The 20818-nt window shown below is 38.0% G+C and overlaps 1 protein-coding gene across 4 annotated transcripts in view; it reads right to left on the bottom strand.

The window, feature by feature from the left end:
* The window catches only part of il1rapl1a (interleukin 1 receptor accessory protein-like 1a), a 296141-nt gene that overhangs the window by 236514 nt on the left and 38809 nt on the right, over positions 1 to 20818 (bottom strand). For all 4 annotated transcript variants that reach the window (XM_012864423.3, XM_012864425.3, XM_036139111.1 and 1 more), the window contains exon 2: positions 20123 to 20226. In XM_012864423.3, coding sequence (XP_012719877.2) covers positions 20123 to 20204 — 82 coding nt within the window. In that variant the 5' untranslated portion in view covers positions 20205 to 20226. The remainder of the gene's footprint in view (positions 1 to 20122; positions 20227 to 20818) is intronic.

Here is a 20818-nt window from a genome sequence, read left to right as displayed (position 1 = left end):
CTTTATTTGTTTATTTATATTTAGCAATAAAAAATTGTGCAAAATCTTGAGTCTCACTCAAGAAAAATGAGAATTTCCAACCCTGGTTAACCACCGACGAGCCTTATGTTATATATATATATATATATATATATATATATATATATATATATATATATATATATATATATATATATATATATGTGTGTGTGTGTGTGTATATATATATAAATAAAAACGGGCAGAAATCAATTACAAAACCCACTTCATTTATTTGAAGTGAGATCTAATGAGGCAATGCAGGTGTATGAAAATTAGAACTAAAGCCTGCGCCTCACTCTAGTAGAGTGAATTTTGTCAACCCTGACAGCAAAAGACTTATCTTGGTTGAGAAAAGTTTTTTCTACAGAGTGAACTGCAGTCATTAACACAACTCAGTGACATTAAGGTTATTACGCCGTGTCATTTTACCATCCCTCTGTCTTATTTCACTCTGTGGAAAATATTGAGGCAAGTTTGATCAAGTTAGCGTTCATTTCAAAATGGTGGTCTGTAAAGAATGATGAGTCTCCTTTTAGCTTCTTTTTTATCCCAACAAAATTTCTAACCAAATGTTTGATTATAACTACCCAACTTTGGTATGCTGCCAATGAAAGAATTCAGCCGGTGTGGGTTTCTTTTTACCTTTACATCACAATGTAGATTTTCAACATGGACCATGAAACAGCTTGCACGCCCTTGCTACCCTGCTCAACCTTGGGATAACTCTGAATTAGCACATCCAACTGTAGAGTCAATCCCAGAGCTACTCGGCCAAACAGACCATCGGCTGAGTCTTTGATTGTGAAAGCCTGCCAGGCGGGCAAGTTAATCCCTGAGCGTAGTAGGCCAATCAAGTTGTCAAGCCAGGCCCACTGTCAATAACACATCCAGGTCAAACACAAAGGCTTGAATCTTTTCAAGGCAAACCTTCATCAAAAAAGATCCATCTACAAGTCTCTTAGTTTGCATATATGCAAAGGATACTTTTAAGAGCTATCTTTATTATTTTTTTTTTATCTTCTTAAGGTATTAAATCAATACAGGATTCAGCGACTTTTCTGGATAACTTGTTCGGGCTGCTTTTTTGTATTGATCACTATTTGAACTCCAGCACTTGACAATGCGAGGCAGCAGAAAGGGTATTGTGCAGTCATCAGAACCACCCACATCTGCAGTGGCATGGAGAAAAAAAGGTGGGGGGGGGGAACTGAGCGCTGAACCATTCAACTAAACAAAAAAATGGAAGAAATGGTGGCAAAGAAGGACGACGGATGTGATGTGGCAACAAGATGAGTGTAAAGAGACACAGGGGGAAAAATTGAATGAAGCAAAGAGTGATGAAGAGAGGTGGAGAGAAAGAAAGAATGTGACAAGGGCAGACAGAGAGGAACCACTATTTACGGTAGATTAGTTGTTATGGTGATAAGCAGAAGGGAACGGAAGGGATGTAGTTGTCAGGGTGATGGGGCTGCACTGCACAGCTACTAATGATATGTGAAAAAATAACTGCTTACCTAGAAATCACCATACATTTTGGCAAAAAACCTCACTGAAATATACATAAGCACAAACAGGCTAGGATGAACACACACACGGGCACACAGCAGTGTGTAGAAGCAGATGCTCCTCTCATTTGCATAGGGAGTCACACTCTCAGCATGCAGTACATTTTTTTGTAAGTTTTTGCCTAATGAGGGATAGAGATAGATACACATAATGACTGAGGATGTGCATATGTGTACTTATTGTAAGCCTGCACTTCTAAAGGTCTAATAACAGAAACCTTTACCAGAAGGAGATGACAGAGGACTGTGAGTAATTCTATTTTATAGCCTGGAGGGGTTTCTAGTATTCTGGTCTTTGTTGTTTTGCCGCCTGCGGTGTAACCTCTGGGTTTTCCAAAGTCATCTAATGTAATCACTGTCAAATAACAGTCAAACACAACTCCACATTTCAAGTGCCAACAAATTATACCTTTAAAGGATAGTGGGAATAGAGAAATGCTGTGCAATCCTTCAAACTCTATATTCAAAAACTTTTCTTTACAAAATTACTCAAATAACATGTTGGTACTCGTTATTTTTGTTGATAGTCTCAATGGGCGTGGGTGGGGTTACGCTTGGGGTGGGACTTGAGCTAATTAATAATAACTACAGACCTAGGCCCTCACTTCACACCAAAGGCAACTTTGGCATAACAAGTTAACCTACCATGTATGTTTTGGGGCATTAGGAGTAAACTGCCAGACAAATACCATGCATGCATGGGGAGGGTATCTACAGTCCTTTTAAAAAGGGACTAATTGAGATTCAATAAATGGTTCTCATAATTAGTCTTCAGGATCAAATAGTGCTGTTATCTTGAAGGACTGGTAGTGTTTCTGGAATGATGCTTGTTTAACAGGGAATAATGGTGGTGTCTTATCTTAGAATTAGCTCACAAAAACCTCTGAAGTGGCACTTCATAGAAAAAAAGTCGCAACCCTGAGTTTAGCAACAGATATATTTTCTGCACATATAAAATTAAGTAAAGGTGGCTAAACTATTTCTTCGCACTTGTGACAGTTTGTATTTTTTTAAATCTGTGCCACACATAGTGCTGTGAAAGATCAGTTTTTGAACATGTTCATTCTATGATTTAGCACATCGAATGAAAATACATTGTGTTGTGTTGATAAAAACAGGTGAGCTTTAAAAATTAGAAAATCCCATTGTTTTCTGACTTGCAACCAGTACTGAGGCCAATATTAATCCCAACTTCCAAGACAAATAGATGACAGCATAAAGCCCTGATCTGCTCCTGCATTGGACTTTTTGTAAACAAGTTGTGGCGTCATTGTGAATGGAGTTGCAACATATACCGCCGTTTTGGATGCACAACACTCACTGTGGTATGCATTTTAGTCATTGCTGCACAACAAAATCAATCTCTGTTCATCGAGTAGTAGCAAACAAAGTCTACGTTTCTAACATTCAACTCTAACTACACAACAAGGCCTTACAATTGTTACCTTCAGACAGCTTTTGAAGTTTATGTAACATTTAGCAAAACATTTTCTTTCAGTGGATCTATTCATCCGTAAAAATGCATAAAATGAGCTTTCTTTCAGACTGCTGTTCTTATCTAACTATTTGGCAAGTACCACTCGCATCATGTTTGACAGTGCAAACAGGCCAAACAAGAGAACATGCTACCATTCAACTGGGGATGGGGGGGTTGGGGCATTGTCTTTGTTGTATGATGTCATTGGAAGCGTTAAACCATCTTAATACAGATGCAAAATACATTTGTTTTGTTTGATAAAGTTTTGTTCAAAATACACCTATGTGATTTATTATAAAGCTACTGCTAGCAGCAACATATTTCTCACTACGCATATACACATTCCTGTTTGAGATGCGCTCCAAATCTCAATTGCTGACCCCAGATTATGACACAAAAATTGGGTCCTAATTGTTGAATCCAAATCAAGCCGCAAATCTTTATTTGTGTAACTTATGTGAATGTCTCTCAGGCCCTCTCCATACCGACATGGATGTTTTACAAAAATGAGATTTTCTGATCCATTTGATTCTACCATCTGCATGCAAACTGAGATTTACAGACAAATAACGGAGCTTTTTAAAAACAGTTTGTGGTGTATGCATGCAGGCTGGATATCAGGAGATTATTTAAGTTAGAGGCTAACTTCAATCTTGCATTATGTAAAATAGAATAACTGTTTTTATGGGTTCTTCCGCATTTCTCTTATTTTGTTTTAACCCTGTTTGTAAGATCAAGCAATCACTGACACAGTATATGATAAAATATGTTAAAGAAGCATTTCTTTGTTAATGTCAACATTACCACAACCTGCTGGTACATTATACTTTATTACAGCATCTTTCTGTAGAACCTAACTGATCTTCAAAGAGATGAAAAATTTGTTTAAAACATTTACTGTACAGTTGAGTGTAGCTCAGGCTTTAGACTTCATTTCATATATAGATTTTATACAGTGCTTTAAAACAAAAATAGAAAGAAAAACATACAACCATAAAAGCAGACAAGAGTTGATATATAGAAAGCCACCATGCTACTTAAATCCCCCTCACCCATTAAGCCATCATTCAATTCTCATTATACTAATTATGATAACTACACATGCTCAGTCATTTTTAGAAAACTGTTTTAACCTATCTCATTCAGTACAGGTTTACAGTGTTTAAAAGCCTGGTTCACTCGCCAAGATTTGAAAATTGTTGGACAATTTTCGAAACCTGAGACACCCCACCCCACATGTAACACTAAAAATGTAGGTTTAACAGGTTTGCTCCTATAGTCAGTGTTGTCCGATGTTGGCAAGCACTACACACCACACAAACAGATTTCACTCGGGAACACTCAAATGTCTGACGGGAAATCTCGCGTAACCTCTCGAGATTAAACGTGATATCAGAGTAAATAAACATGGACGACGAGGAAGAACAATGGCGATGGTTTGTGGACTAATTTTAACGGGGAAAAAACATTACAAAAAGAAAAAGGTGTTAGTCAAAGGAGTGGAGACAGCACAGACAGAGGGCTCTATGTTTGCTTCACTATGACAGGGCGGCAGTGGCACAGGAGTTAGGGAGTCCGTCCTGCAATCGGACGATCGGACAAGCGGATTGCTGGTTCAAACCCCCAGTCTCAGTCGTTGTGTCCTTGAGCAAGACACTTCACCTGAATTGCCCACTGCCGGTGGTCAGAGGGCCTTTCTGACTGGCTACGTCCTTCTTGACACGTGGCAGGAGTATCTTTTAAAATCATCTTAAGAGCCACCCCAATAATTGGGGTATGTCAGAAGGGGAAGATCGGGTCAAAAATCAGGCTAATTATCCTGCCGTGTGAACCAGGCTTAAGGGGAACCAGTTTAACAGTAAAAAGCATACCTCAAAGATCCTAAAGATGCTGAAATTCTCTGCAAAAGTAGCCCATATCATTGTTCAAACATGCGGCTAGGTTGCAGAGAACTGGCATAACACACAGCCCTTTACAAAGCCCACACAATGTACTTGTATAACAGCTCTCTAATGCAGAGTAAGTTGCCTTGATGTGTCTGAGGCACCTCTCATTCATCATCATTTAATTGCCTGACAGAATATTTCTGTAGGTGATATAAACCCACTCATCTAAGCATTCACATGCGCCTTTACAGAACATTCTGAATGCTTCATTTTAGTCTCGCGTAGACCTAACATGAATTATTACCAGGGGAAATTGCTTCATTATCAGCAGAAACCAGAACAAACATGCTACTGTTTGCATCTCACTAATCACATGTTCATTTAGGAATAAACGGCCTCCAGCCTCAACTGTAACACACACACACACACACACACACACACACACACACACACACACACACACATATATATATATGTGTGTGTGTGTGTGTGTGTGTGTGTGTGTGTGTGTGTATGACTTAGATAAACCACAAAAATTAACAATTGTTGCATATTTAATTTAATATGTCTGACCCTTCCATTTAGTTTTACTGTAGCTTTGCATCACTGAAATGTTGAGTTAATAATCAGGCTTTATTTAGCAAAGGGCCTCTTTGTGTTAAACTAGCATGTAAGCAGACCAGAAAGGAAAAAAGCTTTTCACCGGTCACAAAAAGTTATGCATCTTTCCACTGGTAGGGGATTCTCTACCACAGTTCCCATGAAAAGATCTGACATCTAACAAGCATTTGTTAAAACTGCAGCAATTGTTATGCTCTTCAGGCAACAGTGGCTGTCTGACTCCTTATATGTGTTAAATATTCACCTGAAAACTCCAAATGTGAATAAATCCAAAAGTAATGCAAGAAACACAACACAAGCCTTAAAACAGAGTAACTTCTTCCTCTTGAGCTGTTTTATTCTAATTCCTCAGCTGAAGAAGGACATACACTGTAATGCATTTTGCTTTGTAATGTTTCCTTTGTGCACAAATATTAAAAAGTAGCTTTTTGTGGTATGGGTCATGTGGCCCATGGTGCGATCTTTTCATGGAGCGGAATGAGCACAGAGGGAAAAGATAAATACGTTTTCTATAGCTTATTATTGTGTCCTATAAAAGGGGTGAGGGTGCCTCCTGTAGCTGACTGGTGGCAGTAAAGTTTCCATCTTTGCTCATCTCTATTTTAAAATTTAAAATGCTTAGACCGGTCCAACCTGAGCTGATTATTTCTACACGGATCATAGATTTTGAAAGCACACTTGGAGTTTTATGACACCTTTTATTCCATTTTTTTTAAAATACACATTCAACAGAACATTTTAAAGCCTTTTTGAGACAAACATATATTGACATGCTGGACTGTGTGTGCAAGCGAATGCTACCAACTACTGAAACATATCCAACAAATGTAGGAACTTCCATTTAAAAGCATGATGTTCATTATCTGGCCTAAATAGATTGGCCTCTGATCTTCCACACCTTCAAGCATAAATGTGGTTGTTCAGCATGAACGTGAAACTGCAGTGGTAGCCCAAATAAAGTTTAAATGTGTGAATGTGATTGTGCGACAGCACAGTTACTTCCATCGTGAGTGAGAAATGAGAACGATTTAGATTGATTTTACATTAAATATCTTACTTATGGCTGTTTTAACATAAACACTAAAAAGATGATCAAAACGTTTTTGTATCATTTTGTTAGTGAGTTAGCTACTTTTTAGTATTTAGTAGTATAAATAAATTAATAAATACAGGTTTCAATCTAAAATCTGTTCAGACTTAATGTTTAATCATATGAAAATCAACTCCATGTTCCACCAATATTAAAACAATAACTGTTGCTCAACCTCTTTTGTTACCACTTTACATCAAATGCCTGAAAATGTGATTTTTACTTATTAAATAATAAGACTGACCAAGGAACCAGGGACTAACTGACAGTTTATCATTATCCAGTGATGAACTCCTTGTGACATTTTCTTAAATAGCTAATGATTAGGCGATGATTAATTACCAGTCAATCTGATATGAACAAGAAATAAATCAGGGGCTAATTGGTAAAGATCTATTATCTAACGATAAACTTCATCAGATCATGATTTGTTAAATAACTATAAGAGGGTAGCAATTTGTCAAAGCTCAGGCAACTGCATTAGAAAAACAGAGCAAAGATAGATTTAGCTGCCTCTCAATGGGCGCGGGCACAAAGTTTTATTCTTCACTGGTTCAACTGTAACTTAACTAATTTCATGGCCCTTACTTTAAGGTGCTATAAGTCTGTCTTTGCAGGCTTAACTGATTATTTTAGGGGACATATTCAAACTTGTTTTCTTCTCTGAGGGATGTCCTTTAACAGGTATATGGGCATAAACCAATAAGAACTCTCATTGTTCCCAACAAGAAATGTTGATTTGAACACACCTAAACTTCCATTCTCTGCAGGCAGACATTAAAATCTCAGAACCAGTTGGGGCATTTTTGGATTCTTCACTTTGTGAAGGTTCAATGGAAGTTTTCACTTAACTTCCAGTGTTCAGAGGAGCAAAAAAAGTAATGGCATTTTTTTTTCCTTTTCTGAGGGACAGTTAATGTAGCATGCTTTTAAGTTTAACTTGGGAGGCAACAAAGAAGAGAGAGTTTGATGTTAACTTCTCTGAGCTGAAAAAGTGGCATATTTTTGATCATGAAGTCTGAAGGGCTAGCTGAATGTAACACACTGAAACCTAGTGGGCCTTAAACAAAGAAACAAGGTCATGTTTTCCTTTTTTAGCTTGTCATCACTTATGATATATAAATCTATCATGTCAAGCAAAGAAAAGGGACATTGTGGGTAGTGTATCCCCTTGAAGAAACAGAATTTTAGCCTTTCATCCTTCACTAAATATACAAGCTACCTCTTCTGAGTGCTTCTGTGAATCAGGCTAAGGAAACAGCTTCCTTACTTCATAACACATCATCCAGAGGCGGTCAGGCTTTCCACACAAAAGCCATTCAATCTCCAGTAGTCTGCATGTGATCACTCCACTGGCACAGTGTTACTGCAGTGCAGGTCATTTCTCATCATTTAGAGAGAAAGGTATTGACCGGCCCAGAACAGCCTCTGTTGTAGAGAATTTGTGAAGGTAGTGAACAAATAGAAAACGATAAGCAAAAATCTCCATTGCATTCATCTTGGGTTTTGTTCATCATGTGCACTATCAGTACAATCTCTTCAAGCAGACGTACACTTTTAATAGGCTTTCATATGTAAGGACAGAACAGCCCGGGCATTTCCACTCATTTTCAAAAATCTCTCCCCGTGTTGCTTTCTTTTATTTTTGATGCCTTGCAGTAAAACCCAGGTGCCTCACTGATCAATACATTATTGGTTTGTTATTTCTGCTTAGTGAAGGGAAATGTAAAAAGGACGAGCTTGGAATTCTTAAGCCGCTGTAACACTGTTCCTTATCTTGCAATGTACAATGATGTATTGAAAAAAACGTGTGTTACTTGGATCTAAATGGGAAGAAAGGAATATTATTTTGTGGAACATAATCTGCTGTCATGTCTCTGAAGTATGTGTTGCTTTTAATATACCCCCATGCTTGTATATAAAGCTGGCATTGGCATTAACTGTGTGTTGTATTGCATCAGGACTTTTTAAAGAATTTCAATTTTTTCAAGGTTTTGCAATCCAATTCTTTGACCTAAAGTACAATGCTCCATGAGGGCCCACAACTGTTGGCTTAATTAATCAGAAACCAAGTTGTGCTGACATCATCTCAAAAATTCAGCATATAGACAGATCCAACGTTGGGCCACTTTGTTTTCCATCAAATGATCACACTTTGGTATGCATAGACGCAACACATTAAAAAAGACTCGTGCAACTTGTGTGGTGATTGGTGCAGTGAAGTGTAAAATGAGCCTGCAGGTTTAGAAATGTTATTAGGTACTCAAATATCATGACAAACACAGCAAATTATTGTATCGTGTGGCTGGTCAGTGATGAAGAAGAATATGAACCCGAACAAAACTAAACAGATCAACGTCTGTCACTTCAGGCTGCTTCTTTTGAAGGAAAGACAAAAAACAGTAAGAGGACTCCAAATTAATATCCAGACACATAAAACCACTTAATGAAACTTTCAGGTGAACCACAATTATCTAAGGTTGTTGGCTTTTTAAATAATTATATTTTAATCAAACGATAAACCCACATTATAAATTACAATATATTACTATACACAGTCCAGGTCAGCAATACTGCAAACATTAAATCTATTGGTAAAGTGGTTTCCACTAAGTTACAAAACAATCCATAAAATTGTAATATGCAATTTATAAAGAAAAGAAAAAAACAAACAACTAAAAAATAATATAACCGATAGTAAAATTTGTCTGAAAATAAAGGAAAACACCTGGAAGCCTAAGGTTTCAAGTAATTTTTTGCATGTTTGATAAATCAATCATAAAACTGTTTTAAACAAGTGATAAAGAATGCAATTTGATTTTTTTTTCAATGAAATGATAATAAACTTAAAGATGTTTTTTATATATTGCAAGCTCTTTTTTAATTGTTTAATGCAGGCTAGCTAGAGGTGAAAGACTCTGGACACATATATTTCAAACTTATTTTTAACATGAGCAGTACAGGAATCAACTCTATTGGTCCTCTAGCTTGTCTGCCATAATGTTTAAAGTGTAACTCACCCCAAATCAACCATTTTTTGCAGTTAACCTGTATAAACTGGGCCTTAGGGGCTACTTTAATATCACTGCACATTTTTTTCACATCATTCACATTCAGCTATAAAACATTCATTCAGCTACAAAAGCATCGCTGTGAGACCCCCCCCCCCCCCCCCCCCCCCCCTCCCAGTGGCAAGCAGTGTAGCCAAGTCCACTTATTATAAGCAACTTTGGGCTTGTTTGTCCCTAAAGTCGCTTGCAAATTTTCTGAATGGCGGTTTGTGGGTGTTTGGGCTTCTTTTTGAACGTGAAGTCACGTTTTTTCCCCCGCTAGAAACCTATTTTCCTGGTTATTGTGCTCTCGAAACAAGAGCTAATAAGTGCCCTATCATGCGGCTGCGACATTACAGACAGTGTCAGCATTGGGAGCCGGTAAAGATATCTGTCAGTACCCACCTGAATGGCACAGCATTAAATCAGTTACCGTTATGTCGTTTCAACAACGCCTGAGCAGCATGCACATAAATGTTGTAGCAATCCACCATATAGTTAGGAGGGCGACACTTCATTTAAAGTTGCACTTTTTTCCAGTATCATCGAAACACACAACATGGTTACAGAGGTATGAAAAGGTGTAACATCTAACTGGTTTGACACTCTATTGCAAACATTAAGAAGAATGGAAGGCGGCTGAAACTAGTCTTGAATGGGTTGTGTAATTTTAGGCACATGGAGTTAAAGGTTCTGCGTGATCAGTCATTTTACTTGCGATTGACTGCAGCCATAAATTAGTGTGTTTGGATGTCAAAGTGGACAGTTGATCCGTCAATAAACTATTAGGCTCATGTCCTGCCTTAGAAATGAGGGGAATGAATGTTCAATACAAGTGTCTCGGAGGCCTCTTGGGTATGAGACGAGCATGACAAGCAGAGACAAGGTCTCTCTACATCTTATTTGTGTATGTCATTTAGCTCATCTACTTGACAGAGGAAATGTATAGAGAGGCACATTTCAGTTTTCAAGTGTCAGAGAAATTGCTGCAGTGTGATTTGTGGAATGAAAAGAGGGAACCTTGACAAATAAATTAACAGACTGACAGACGGGCAGGATTTTGCATTCCTTTCCTCATGCTTATCGAGTGGTTACTCAAGCATCCTCTCCATGGACTTCATCTCCCACATTGCCTTGGGGCCATGTCAGATTTAGTGTTATCTATGGCACACTCTTATCAGAGATTTGGAACGAGACTTTGCAGAGCCATTTAGAATATTGGCTGCATCATTTCTCTCTCTTTTTTTTATCCATGCTTGGAGAAACAACAAGGGGCCAAGGTCTGGACATCATAGCTCACATGAATTTGAAATCTCACAGACAGTGCAGACACACATCCAAACACACAAACGTCCCTGATGTCTTCTGCTGCCAGCACTCGGTAGCAATAAGCTGTCATAACAGAGTGCGGAGACAGCTGACTGCAGTGGTTTTTGCCACAGACACAGCTAGCAGCACTTTCAGTGCATCCAAAATTGTTTCAAAATTACAGCATTTTGTGTTTTTCAACAGGAGAATCTAATTAAAATGGTTGTTTAAAATAAATCTTGTTACAAGTATTAATTGCGCAAATATGCCAGGAACCCACCTTTCCCATCAGGTCAGATTTTGGCTTTACTTATACCAAATAACTTCTCCCTTAAATGCTTCTGGCAAATTATTTAGGTTCAAGAAGACCTGACAATTAGGACCTAGATGATTCAGATTTAAAGCAATCTAAATGTTTTGGAGGGGCCCAGCAAGAGTTCAGAATAAATATGAGAGATAATCTGTGAAGGGAACAAACAATTAGGATAAAGACAATGAGACGTTCCGGAATCAAATAATTGGAGCCCATTGAAAAAGATGAATGGTCCAAAATATTAGTGGAAACATATGAAAATATCCAGGTATCACAAGCTTTTAGACGCTTTTATATATATATATATATATATATATATATATATATATATATATATATATATATATATATATATATATATATATATATATATGGCTAATTGTCTTTATATATACATAAAAAAAACTTGGTATTCAGATCAGTTGCAGCTTTAGATCTTAGTCTTTTAATTTCACCAACATGTTTCATCTTTCTGGAACAACACTATGTGAATACAAATGTTTTCTCATGACAAATTGTTGTTTTAATTTAACTTTCTTTTAATGCATGATTCAGATTATAGCTCTGGTAAAGGGTGACAGTGTTTCATGGACACATTTGTTGAAATGGTACATTTGCAAATCCGCAGGAAAAATATATGTTTTAATAGGCAGTATTTTTAAAAGACTTTTTTTTAAACTAAAACAGTGGTCAGAAGGCATTGAGTGTCCTTAATGTTGTGAATTTTCTGTCTCTTTAATTGCTTCTTACTGAGTTCTCTCTTTTTGTGGGGCACCAAGGAGCTGCAGCTGTGTAAAGTTCATAATGAGAGCTGTTGTCCAGAGAGCCTGGGGTAAAACACAACACCCGCTGTTTTCTGAGCAATGTGTTCATGGCACTGCATTAAAAATCCCCTTTTGACGAGATGACATTGATTGACAGCTGCATGCATAGAACAGATTTTGTCTTTGCCAAACAATTTGAGTTGTCAACACACGAAAAGTAAAACTTTATTACAGATGGCTGAATTTCACTTTACAAAGTTCCTGTTAGCTACTAAGACATCAGATAGAACTAGGACATGTGTAGATGTTCAGTCATCCAGGTCATGACAATGCTTAGGGCGTGGTCTTCAAAGATTCAAAATAAAGAGTGCGAAATTGCACGGTCAAAAATAATAATAAAATTGTGCATGCAATAAGGGGGTGTGTTGCGGGTGATCTACAAAGATTACATTCACAATGGATAAAACGTGCAAAACCACGGTCCACCCCAATTAAATATGTATATTACATTGGCTACTGGCAGTGTGAGAGGGTCCGTAAAAGAAAGATGAAGTTCTAAGCAAAGTTTCAATTTCCAAACGCAAGTTAAAAGCGGCTGTCAACTAATCTGACCAGACACCTGGATGAACAAAACTGTTCTTTAATGAACGGAAAAGTTCTGCTTTTGAACGTTTTCTTTTATTAAAGACAATATTAGATGTTATTATTAAAAAAAAAAACAAGGGGTTGATGATTGTTTTGGTTGTTTTGTCAGCAGAGGTTCTGCAAAAACTGTTTAATCACATATCAACAAAACAGAAGACAAAAAAGCTGACAAATCCGATTTACACAGGCAATGAAAACACAACTGTTTATCATTTTCATCATTATCATCAAGTTGCCCATGTCAAATACGACAGCTGAGCAGAGGTTCTCCAGCCTCCATCAACTGAAAACTTCACTGCAGTTGTTGGAGGTAATAATGAAGATAATTATAATAAAAACTAATAACATAGATAGAGCTGTCCCGGGTGTAGCCCACCTCTCGCCCATTCACCACTAGAGATAGGCACCTCCCAAACAACAATTGACAAAAATGTCTCCTGCTGCTCGAAGAAACCAGATTGTTACAAGCTGCAGTTATAGGAATAAATCTTCGACTCATAGTTTGGTTGCACAGTGCCAGGAGATAACAGCATAAAGCCCCAATCAAGATTGTGTAAAGGTTTTCATCTACTAAAAACTAGATGACTGGTCGGGAATGTCACTTAGTTACTTCATCCTTCTGCACGCCTTAAACAACACAGAATCCTTGCTATCACCCCCTCTCTTACTCTAAATGTCCAACGTGTTGTGGTGTGAGCACCACTGGAACAACTGGAGTCTGATGGATGAACACTGACAGTCGGTTTCTGTCAGTGCGCTGTTTCCAGACCCTGGGAGTGAGTCTCTCAAGCAGTGTCAGCATGGCCTAGGTCAGTCCACTGAACAATCACGCAGAGCGCCTGCAGTAAAAACCCTGATTTGTAGCAGGGCAACATATGCACACCAAGATGTGGGTCAAACACAGGAGGCTCATACACACATCTACTTATCTGTGTGCAATGACTGCAACAGTGAGAAACCTGGGACAACAGTCCAAACCGCTTGATATCTAATTCTGCTGAGATTCCCTGGTCATTAAAAGTATGAACAGCTCCAACCACGGGACTTAGAATAGGAGAATGAAATGCACACGAAATGTGCACACCTTAGGGAAAGTCATTACTGAAGGAAGAACAAACCCTAGCCGAGTCAACGTAGAATAATTATTGGATTTTTGGAGTATTACAACGCTGGGAATGCCACTCAGATATGTCGAGTGAAAATCAATGGAAGAGTTGCTCCATCCAAGGTCCCTCAAGGGCTAATCAAGCCTTTAAAGGTGATTCCTTACTGGTATCATTGCTGTGGAGTCAAATCCCAAACTCTTTTCCTCAGCCCAGAAGCAATAGAGTATTCCCATCTGAACCACGATGCCCCACAAACCCCTCATTAAAACAGTTATCCGTACAATAGTCCACATCTCTCTGTCTAACTTTTGGTTTTCAGCTGTTCAAACTAAGCCAGGTTAAGTAAAGGTAAAAGCAGTTTGGAGTCCTTCTACATCTCTTTCATCTTGAGCACATTAAGACAAATGCCCCAAATTCATGAACCAGAAAACAAGCACCCACCAGGGATATAATCAGCCAATTAATTTCCATTACAATGCATTTCATCTTTAACAGTCTAATTTAGAAATCCTAGTAATTTCCACTTTGTCAATTTCTAGAGATGAAAAGAAGAACGGTGGCAGGTAGGGCCCAATGAATGTTTGTCAGAAAACTCCTAAAAATCTCAAATGTACATTTAAATCCAAATTAACATAATATACCTGAAAGTCCGTGGTCTAAGGGGGGCCCGTTTGATAACTAGCCACCCTTAGACCAGTAACAAGTCTTTAAAAAGAGTTTTAAAAGAGTTTGGCTGTATACAGTGGTAGCCAAATACATGTAAGTGATAGGTTTCTTAAAGTTAGTGCACTGACAGGTGTCTACTGCAGATTAAATGCTAACAGGTCATAGACCCTCCTCAAAACTGTAATTCATAAACTCCAAACTGTTCTTTTAAGAGAAGACCAAACAACATAAAGGTAATTTCATATCCTACAACTCTCAGCAAGCTAGAACTGGTTCCTACTAAGATGGGTCCAATGATTTGGTTTGCAAATTAGCTTCTACCCAAACTGCCACCTTTCTGAAAATGCGATCTTTAAACAGAATAAAATCTAAGTTGAGATGCCATGAAATATTTTTGTTTTATTACAACTGCAGGACATAGGCCCCATGCAGTAATGACAAACTAATTTTTGTGTCAAAGTATTGGAGAAGTAGATAAACACACAAATGGGATTAAACAACAGGACGACCATCACAATGCACTGTAGCAAATCTAAAACCAAATATTTAAATATAAAGAGAACCACTGACACAAAGTCCAAATGTTCCAGTCTCAGAGGCTCAATCAATCTGAAACAGTATTGTAATGTACACTGAAATTAAATTTGTCCACAATAACAGGAGAGCCTAAAAAAGCTGATATTGATGATGACTTCTTTAAAGTAAATATGACAATAAGATTTTGTGGCTAAAAGTAATTTTAGAAGCTTTTATAATGATGTATAGTTGTTTTCCTACATAATGAACAGAGGGTGTCCTTACTTTTTAAAATGATAGTTAGCACACAGAGTGAGTGCATATGTTTTGCACTCAGGTGCAAAACATATGTTCTGATTCAAAGCAGCCCCAAACAAAAGTACACCATGACTGCATGGGGTAGCCATTTCATCTCTGACCTGTGCTCACAACCTAAAATTGACTTTTTCCTATCAATATTTGACCAACTGGACCTAAAGGAGCCACTTAATTCATCTAACTTTCTGGAGTGTCTGTATGCTGTAAACCCTCCACTGGAGCAGAGAATACAACAACGAAGGTAGTTGAATGTGTTGACAAGTGCAATAAAATGGACAATCGAACATGACCACTACAGCAGCCACTTGCCTCTGCATATGCATGGATTCAGAGTCCCAGTTAATTGTGATGAGGCTACAAAAACGCCAATATGGCTAATGTGAGAGAATCATTTCGTTATTGAATATAGCTCCGCTCGTAAAATACCATGTATTGTATTTAGTCTCACAAGATGTTACTGTGTTCAGTCCATAAAGCTAGCAGCTTGTTAGTGACTGACTGTTGCCATGGTATGATTTGACAAACTGAGACTGTAATTATCCATTTGATTTTCAGCAAAACTGATAATCAGTCATACTGTATGTCACTGATCTGTTTAAGTATTCATAAAAGTCTGAGCAACACCCGGTTGAATCATCTTGTTGATTTAAATGGAGATGGCATGGCTAACATCCCCTCCCCCCTCCCACACCAGCAATGGAAGTTAAACTCTTAGATCTTAACTTGATCTGGTTGGTTAGGTTTTTGCCATCATCAAGCTGAAGAATTTTGCCTTTTTTCATATTCAGATGTTTGGATTACCGTTTAAGCAGGTACAAACAACAAGACAGCATTCTAAAATATCTTGCAATAGGCTGAAAAGCAAACATAACATACTCTAGTCATTTCTGACACAAGCTGACCAAGACAGCCTGCCATTATAAGGGTTAACTTCAAAGAACTGGTGCAAGCAATAAACTCTAGTTAACCTACTCTGTACCAGAATAAACATTTATCAAATAAGAAAAGCTTCGAAGACCTTCTTAAGAATATATATATATAAAAAAAAAACACCCAGATCTGACTGAATCAACCTGTATTTGGGACCAATGCCAGCTTGCCAATACGGGGCTTCCTCCATCCAAATTGCAGGAAAATAGTGTAGTCACAGTAAGCATAAGTTACAAAATAAAAAGTAATAATCTCATCTGTTCTTTCATAAACTGTCTGACATTGGATTTTTCAGCATTCACATTCCATTTTGGGTTTATTTGAGGCTGTTATCTTTAAGTAGTCCTCCTAATTTTAATGTTTCAAAGCTGCCGGATGCCACGCAAATCAGCGTGTACGTGTCTTTGTTACATTTTGGCTTTCCATGTGACTTCATGCTGTTTTTTTCTTAAAGCGTAAATCACCCCAAAATCAACTTTTTTGCAGATACACTGTATATAATGGGTGCTACTTTAACGCCATCCATGTTCTAACATGCTTATCCCTATTGGGAGGGGTGCTGGCTCCTATCTCCAGCTGTCAATGGGCGAGATGCGGAGTACACCATGGGAAGGTCGCCAGTCTATCGCAGGGCGACACAGAGACAAACAGGACAAACAACCATTCATGCACACACTCACACCTAAGAAGAATTTAGTTTAATTAACCTAACAGTCATGTTTTTGGACTATGGGAGGAAGACGGAGTACCCGGAGAGAACCCACACATGCACAGGGAGAACATGCAAACTCTATGCAGAAAGATCCAGGGCAAGGGCAGGACTCGAACCCTAGCAAGGCAACAGTGCTACTCACTGCCCTACTGTGCAGCCTACTTTAATGTTATTGTTTAAATTTTTACATGCTTATGTGAACTTGTTTAGTTCTGCAATGGTTGTGTTAAAAGCATCTTAATGCTACCCACTTAGCCCCAGAGTCCACATCCTCCATTCTTGCTTCGTTCTGTTCAAGTTCGACCGACGGAGTAGTTACGGTAGTGGGAGCATTCCCTATTTTATGTTAATAGGGAATGCTCCCACATTCTCTGTCACTATTCCGAATGTCACAGTTGACGGACACGTCGTTCACCGTCAAATTAGAGAACAATTCCACTTTTCTGTTCCTTTCCGTTCTGTGCTCCTTTTTTTTATATTGACAATAAAATTAACTGTTTTATTTTAAAGCACTTTTTTGCACAAAATAGGAAAGTAGATTTGATTTTAAAACTTTTACACCTAGCACTAACCCTACATCATTATGAAAACTGGGTGTGCAAATTAAGAATATCTCGCAGATTCACTTTCTTCTGATTGGCAGCTTGAATTCACATTGTTTAGCTGCTTCTTTAACACACCAGTATTCATGTCATGAAAAGTTTCTACTCCAAGTCTCTTTGCACTCTATTTTCTTTTTTGACCTTTGCATTTATTCAGAATTGATGTTCAATTTTCTGGCATTTAGGACCAAAATGAGTTTCACATTAACCCTTGGTAACCCTCTCACTGAGAAATTGGATCATTCATTCAGTTCTCTCTCTCTCTCTGTCTCTGTCTCTGTCTCTCTCTCTCTCTCTCTCTCTGTCTCTGTCTCTGTCTCTCTCTCTCTCTCTCTCTCTCTCTCTCTCTCTCTCTGTCTCTCTCTCTCTCTCTCTCGTACACTGTATATCTTTTGATTGAGTTATGTACTCTGTACCTCAGCCAATAAGGAAAAATACTACATTTACACACAGATTGCTAAACACCACTTCTATTGTGGAGAAAGTAACTTCCTTTGCAATTGCCTATCTGCCAGCTTTCTAAGAATCACTTTTTAAGAAAGTGATAATTGATACTAATAACGGTTTTTAACACCCACATCTGAATAATAGCTTCAAAATGTATAGCTTCTAAGGATGGTAAGGAACATTCAATGTTACTATCAACCACTATTACTTTAACAATCACAACACAATATTTCAGCTACTACCCATAAACTCATTGGGTTTAAGTTGTAGCTGCAGACAATAGAAGGTTTAACCAAAGCAAATACTTAACTTTAATAGGTTAACTTGATTGTTTCCATCACAACGGTGGTAAAATGAAATCACAGCCACACTTGCAGCCTACTGATATTTCTGTACTGATTGCTCACAACACAATTACATCTAACCGGGCCAGTTACAGGTTCTCTTATTTAAAACAAGTATCACACAAACACGGTGATAATTTATCAGTTCATAGTGGACCAAGTGAAAAGTTATGAATGGGGAAATTTACCTGAAGAACACGCTGAAGGCAAGCCTTAAACATCAATGCAACACAAGTGAAGCTTAAAGCTCCCCTTTGCCTTTAATCAAGCAATGTTTAATTTGTAAGTGTCTTAAGAAAATATCTCCCAAACCATTAAGCCCGCAGAGATGTTGCACTGTGCTCTTCACTACGTCTAGATTTCTAAGTAGATTGAGTTGTAAACCTTTCATGGCTAATTCACTATATGGATTAGAAAGGTATTGAACAGGTTTAACTAATGAGGTCTTCGGTGAGAGTATATGGAAACAACTCAGTTCAATGAGACAATATACACTTCTGTAGTGAAATGACGGGAACAAAAACCACCATCCATCCATTGTCTTATACCTGCTTACCCTTGTAGGATTGCCCGGGGCTGGCACCTATCAGCAGTGGTCTTTGGGCAAGAGGTAAGGTACACCCTGGATTGGCTTTTCAAGCCATCACAGGGCAACGCAGATACACAATGACAAACAGCCATGCATGGATACATTTAGACCTAAAAAGACTTTGGAGAGGACAGTTCACCCAACAGTCATGTTTTTGGACTGTGGGAGTAAGCCAGAGTACCTGGAGATAACCCTTGCATGCACGGAGAAGACATGAAGAAAGGCCAGGATTCTGGACCCTTTTTTCTACAAGGTAAGAGTGATAACCATTGAGCAACTTGCAGCAACAAGAGCAAAAACAAACTAAAGACACTCAGCGGACAACCAGAAACTGATTGGATAATTGTTAAAAAAAACTCTATATGTGTGTTTTCCTAAAGTGTCATGATTATTGCATCATAAAGACTCAATATGTACTAGTGTTTTTTTTTGGCTTAGGCTAAGTAGCTATGAGTCTCAAAGGATTATCATTTCAAAGTAGTTGTCACAGTCCAGAGGTTGTCTCCTGTATCAGGCTCTCCTAAGACAAAGTGAGCCTATGATCTGAGTTTAATCTTTCCAGTTGCTAACCAGAAACCAGGCTCCTATAAAAATGTGTACCTGGACCAGCAAGAACAACCTGTAGCAACAAAGAAACACATACACTAACTGCAAAGCTGAATATGTTTAGCTGTTAAAAATATGGATGATTATTTAGCTCAAGGTTGAAGATGTTGACACAAGGAAGCAGAATACACCTGAGCAAAGAAACTCTGCCAAGCAACCACACAAACACACAGACATGTAAATTGGGTTTGCTAATTTGTTCGTCCCAGTACAAAATTATTGCATTGATAGGACAGAAAACTCTGAATATAACTCACTTTATACATTTGTTATAGTGAAGAATCCCTCCAATTAAATTTTTATTTAATTGATTAAATAAAGTGGTAGCATCATATAATTTTCCTTTTTTTTATTTTGTTGATCCACTTATCATCTTCTCAAAGTACCTCGGAGGACTTGATATGAAATATTATATTTTACGTTGGCGTAAGTCACCAACATAAACTAGTAACTGGGCCAACAACAGCTATAACAGAGTATTTCATACAGTAGCTTGATCAATACTGGGATATGTAGCAATGGTTTCAAATATGGTTCATTAAATACCTGAGCCTCTCTTTGAGACCACCTTTACACTCTTGGACAGGGTGAAGTACAGCAGGATCAGGAGAGGGCTGGGAGGTCTCATCTTCCTCCCCCGTCCTCGAAGCCTGGAAGGAGAAAAATCAAGTCACTTGCTTGTATATGTGAACAAGTCACTTCATACTCAGAATTATACAAATATTTGAAGAACCGCTTGTCAGCACAGGAACTTCAACATTCACCCTACATCATTTTCAACACTGCCCTGGGGGGTCTTTTGTGTAATGATTTCCTCTGCACCGTTGCAACTGAGACAAGTGATCATTACACGGAATTTTATCATGGGAAACCATTTCCCAAAATGCTGACAAATCAATAAAGAAATAATTACACGTGTAAGAAACATAGACTTTAATCACCACTTTCATCACAAAAAAGGCAAGCAGGGGGACACTTTACAGGGAATTTCACATTATCACCTTGTTACTCGCTGAAATGGAGCAAATATACCGCCTATTCCTCTGATCGACTTATCTTACATTAATTGACAGAGGTGGCTCATTTTCTTCTCCCCATCTTCTCTGAGTAAATGACATAATCTAACAAGAAGTGATTACCCTATAATAGCTGGCTCCTGAAATGGAGCTTGTGCTGCTGTATAGATTTGATGTTTAAATGAAATAACAATTCACTCATCAAAGTATCTGTTTATTGACTGAT

Source organism: Fundulus heteroclitus, chromosome 7 (genome assembly GCF_011125445.2).
Source record: "Fundulus heteroclitus isolate FHET01 chromosome 7, MU-UCD_Fhet_4.1, whole genome shotgun sequence".
In the NCBI taxonomy this organism is placed as follows: domain Eukaryota; kingdom Metazoa; phylum Chordata; class Actinopteri; order Cyprinodontiformes; family Fundulidae; genus Fundulus; species Fundulus heteroclitus.
This window is presented reverse-complemented; position numbering and strand designations above follow the sequence as displayed.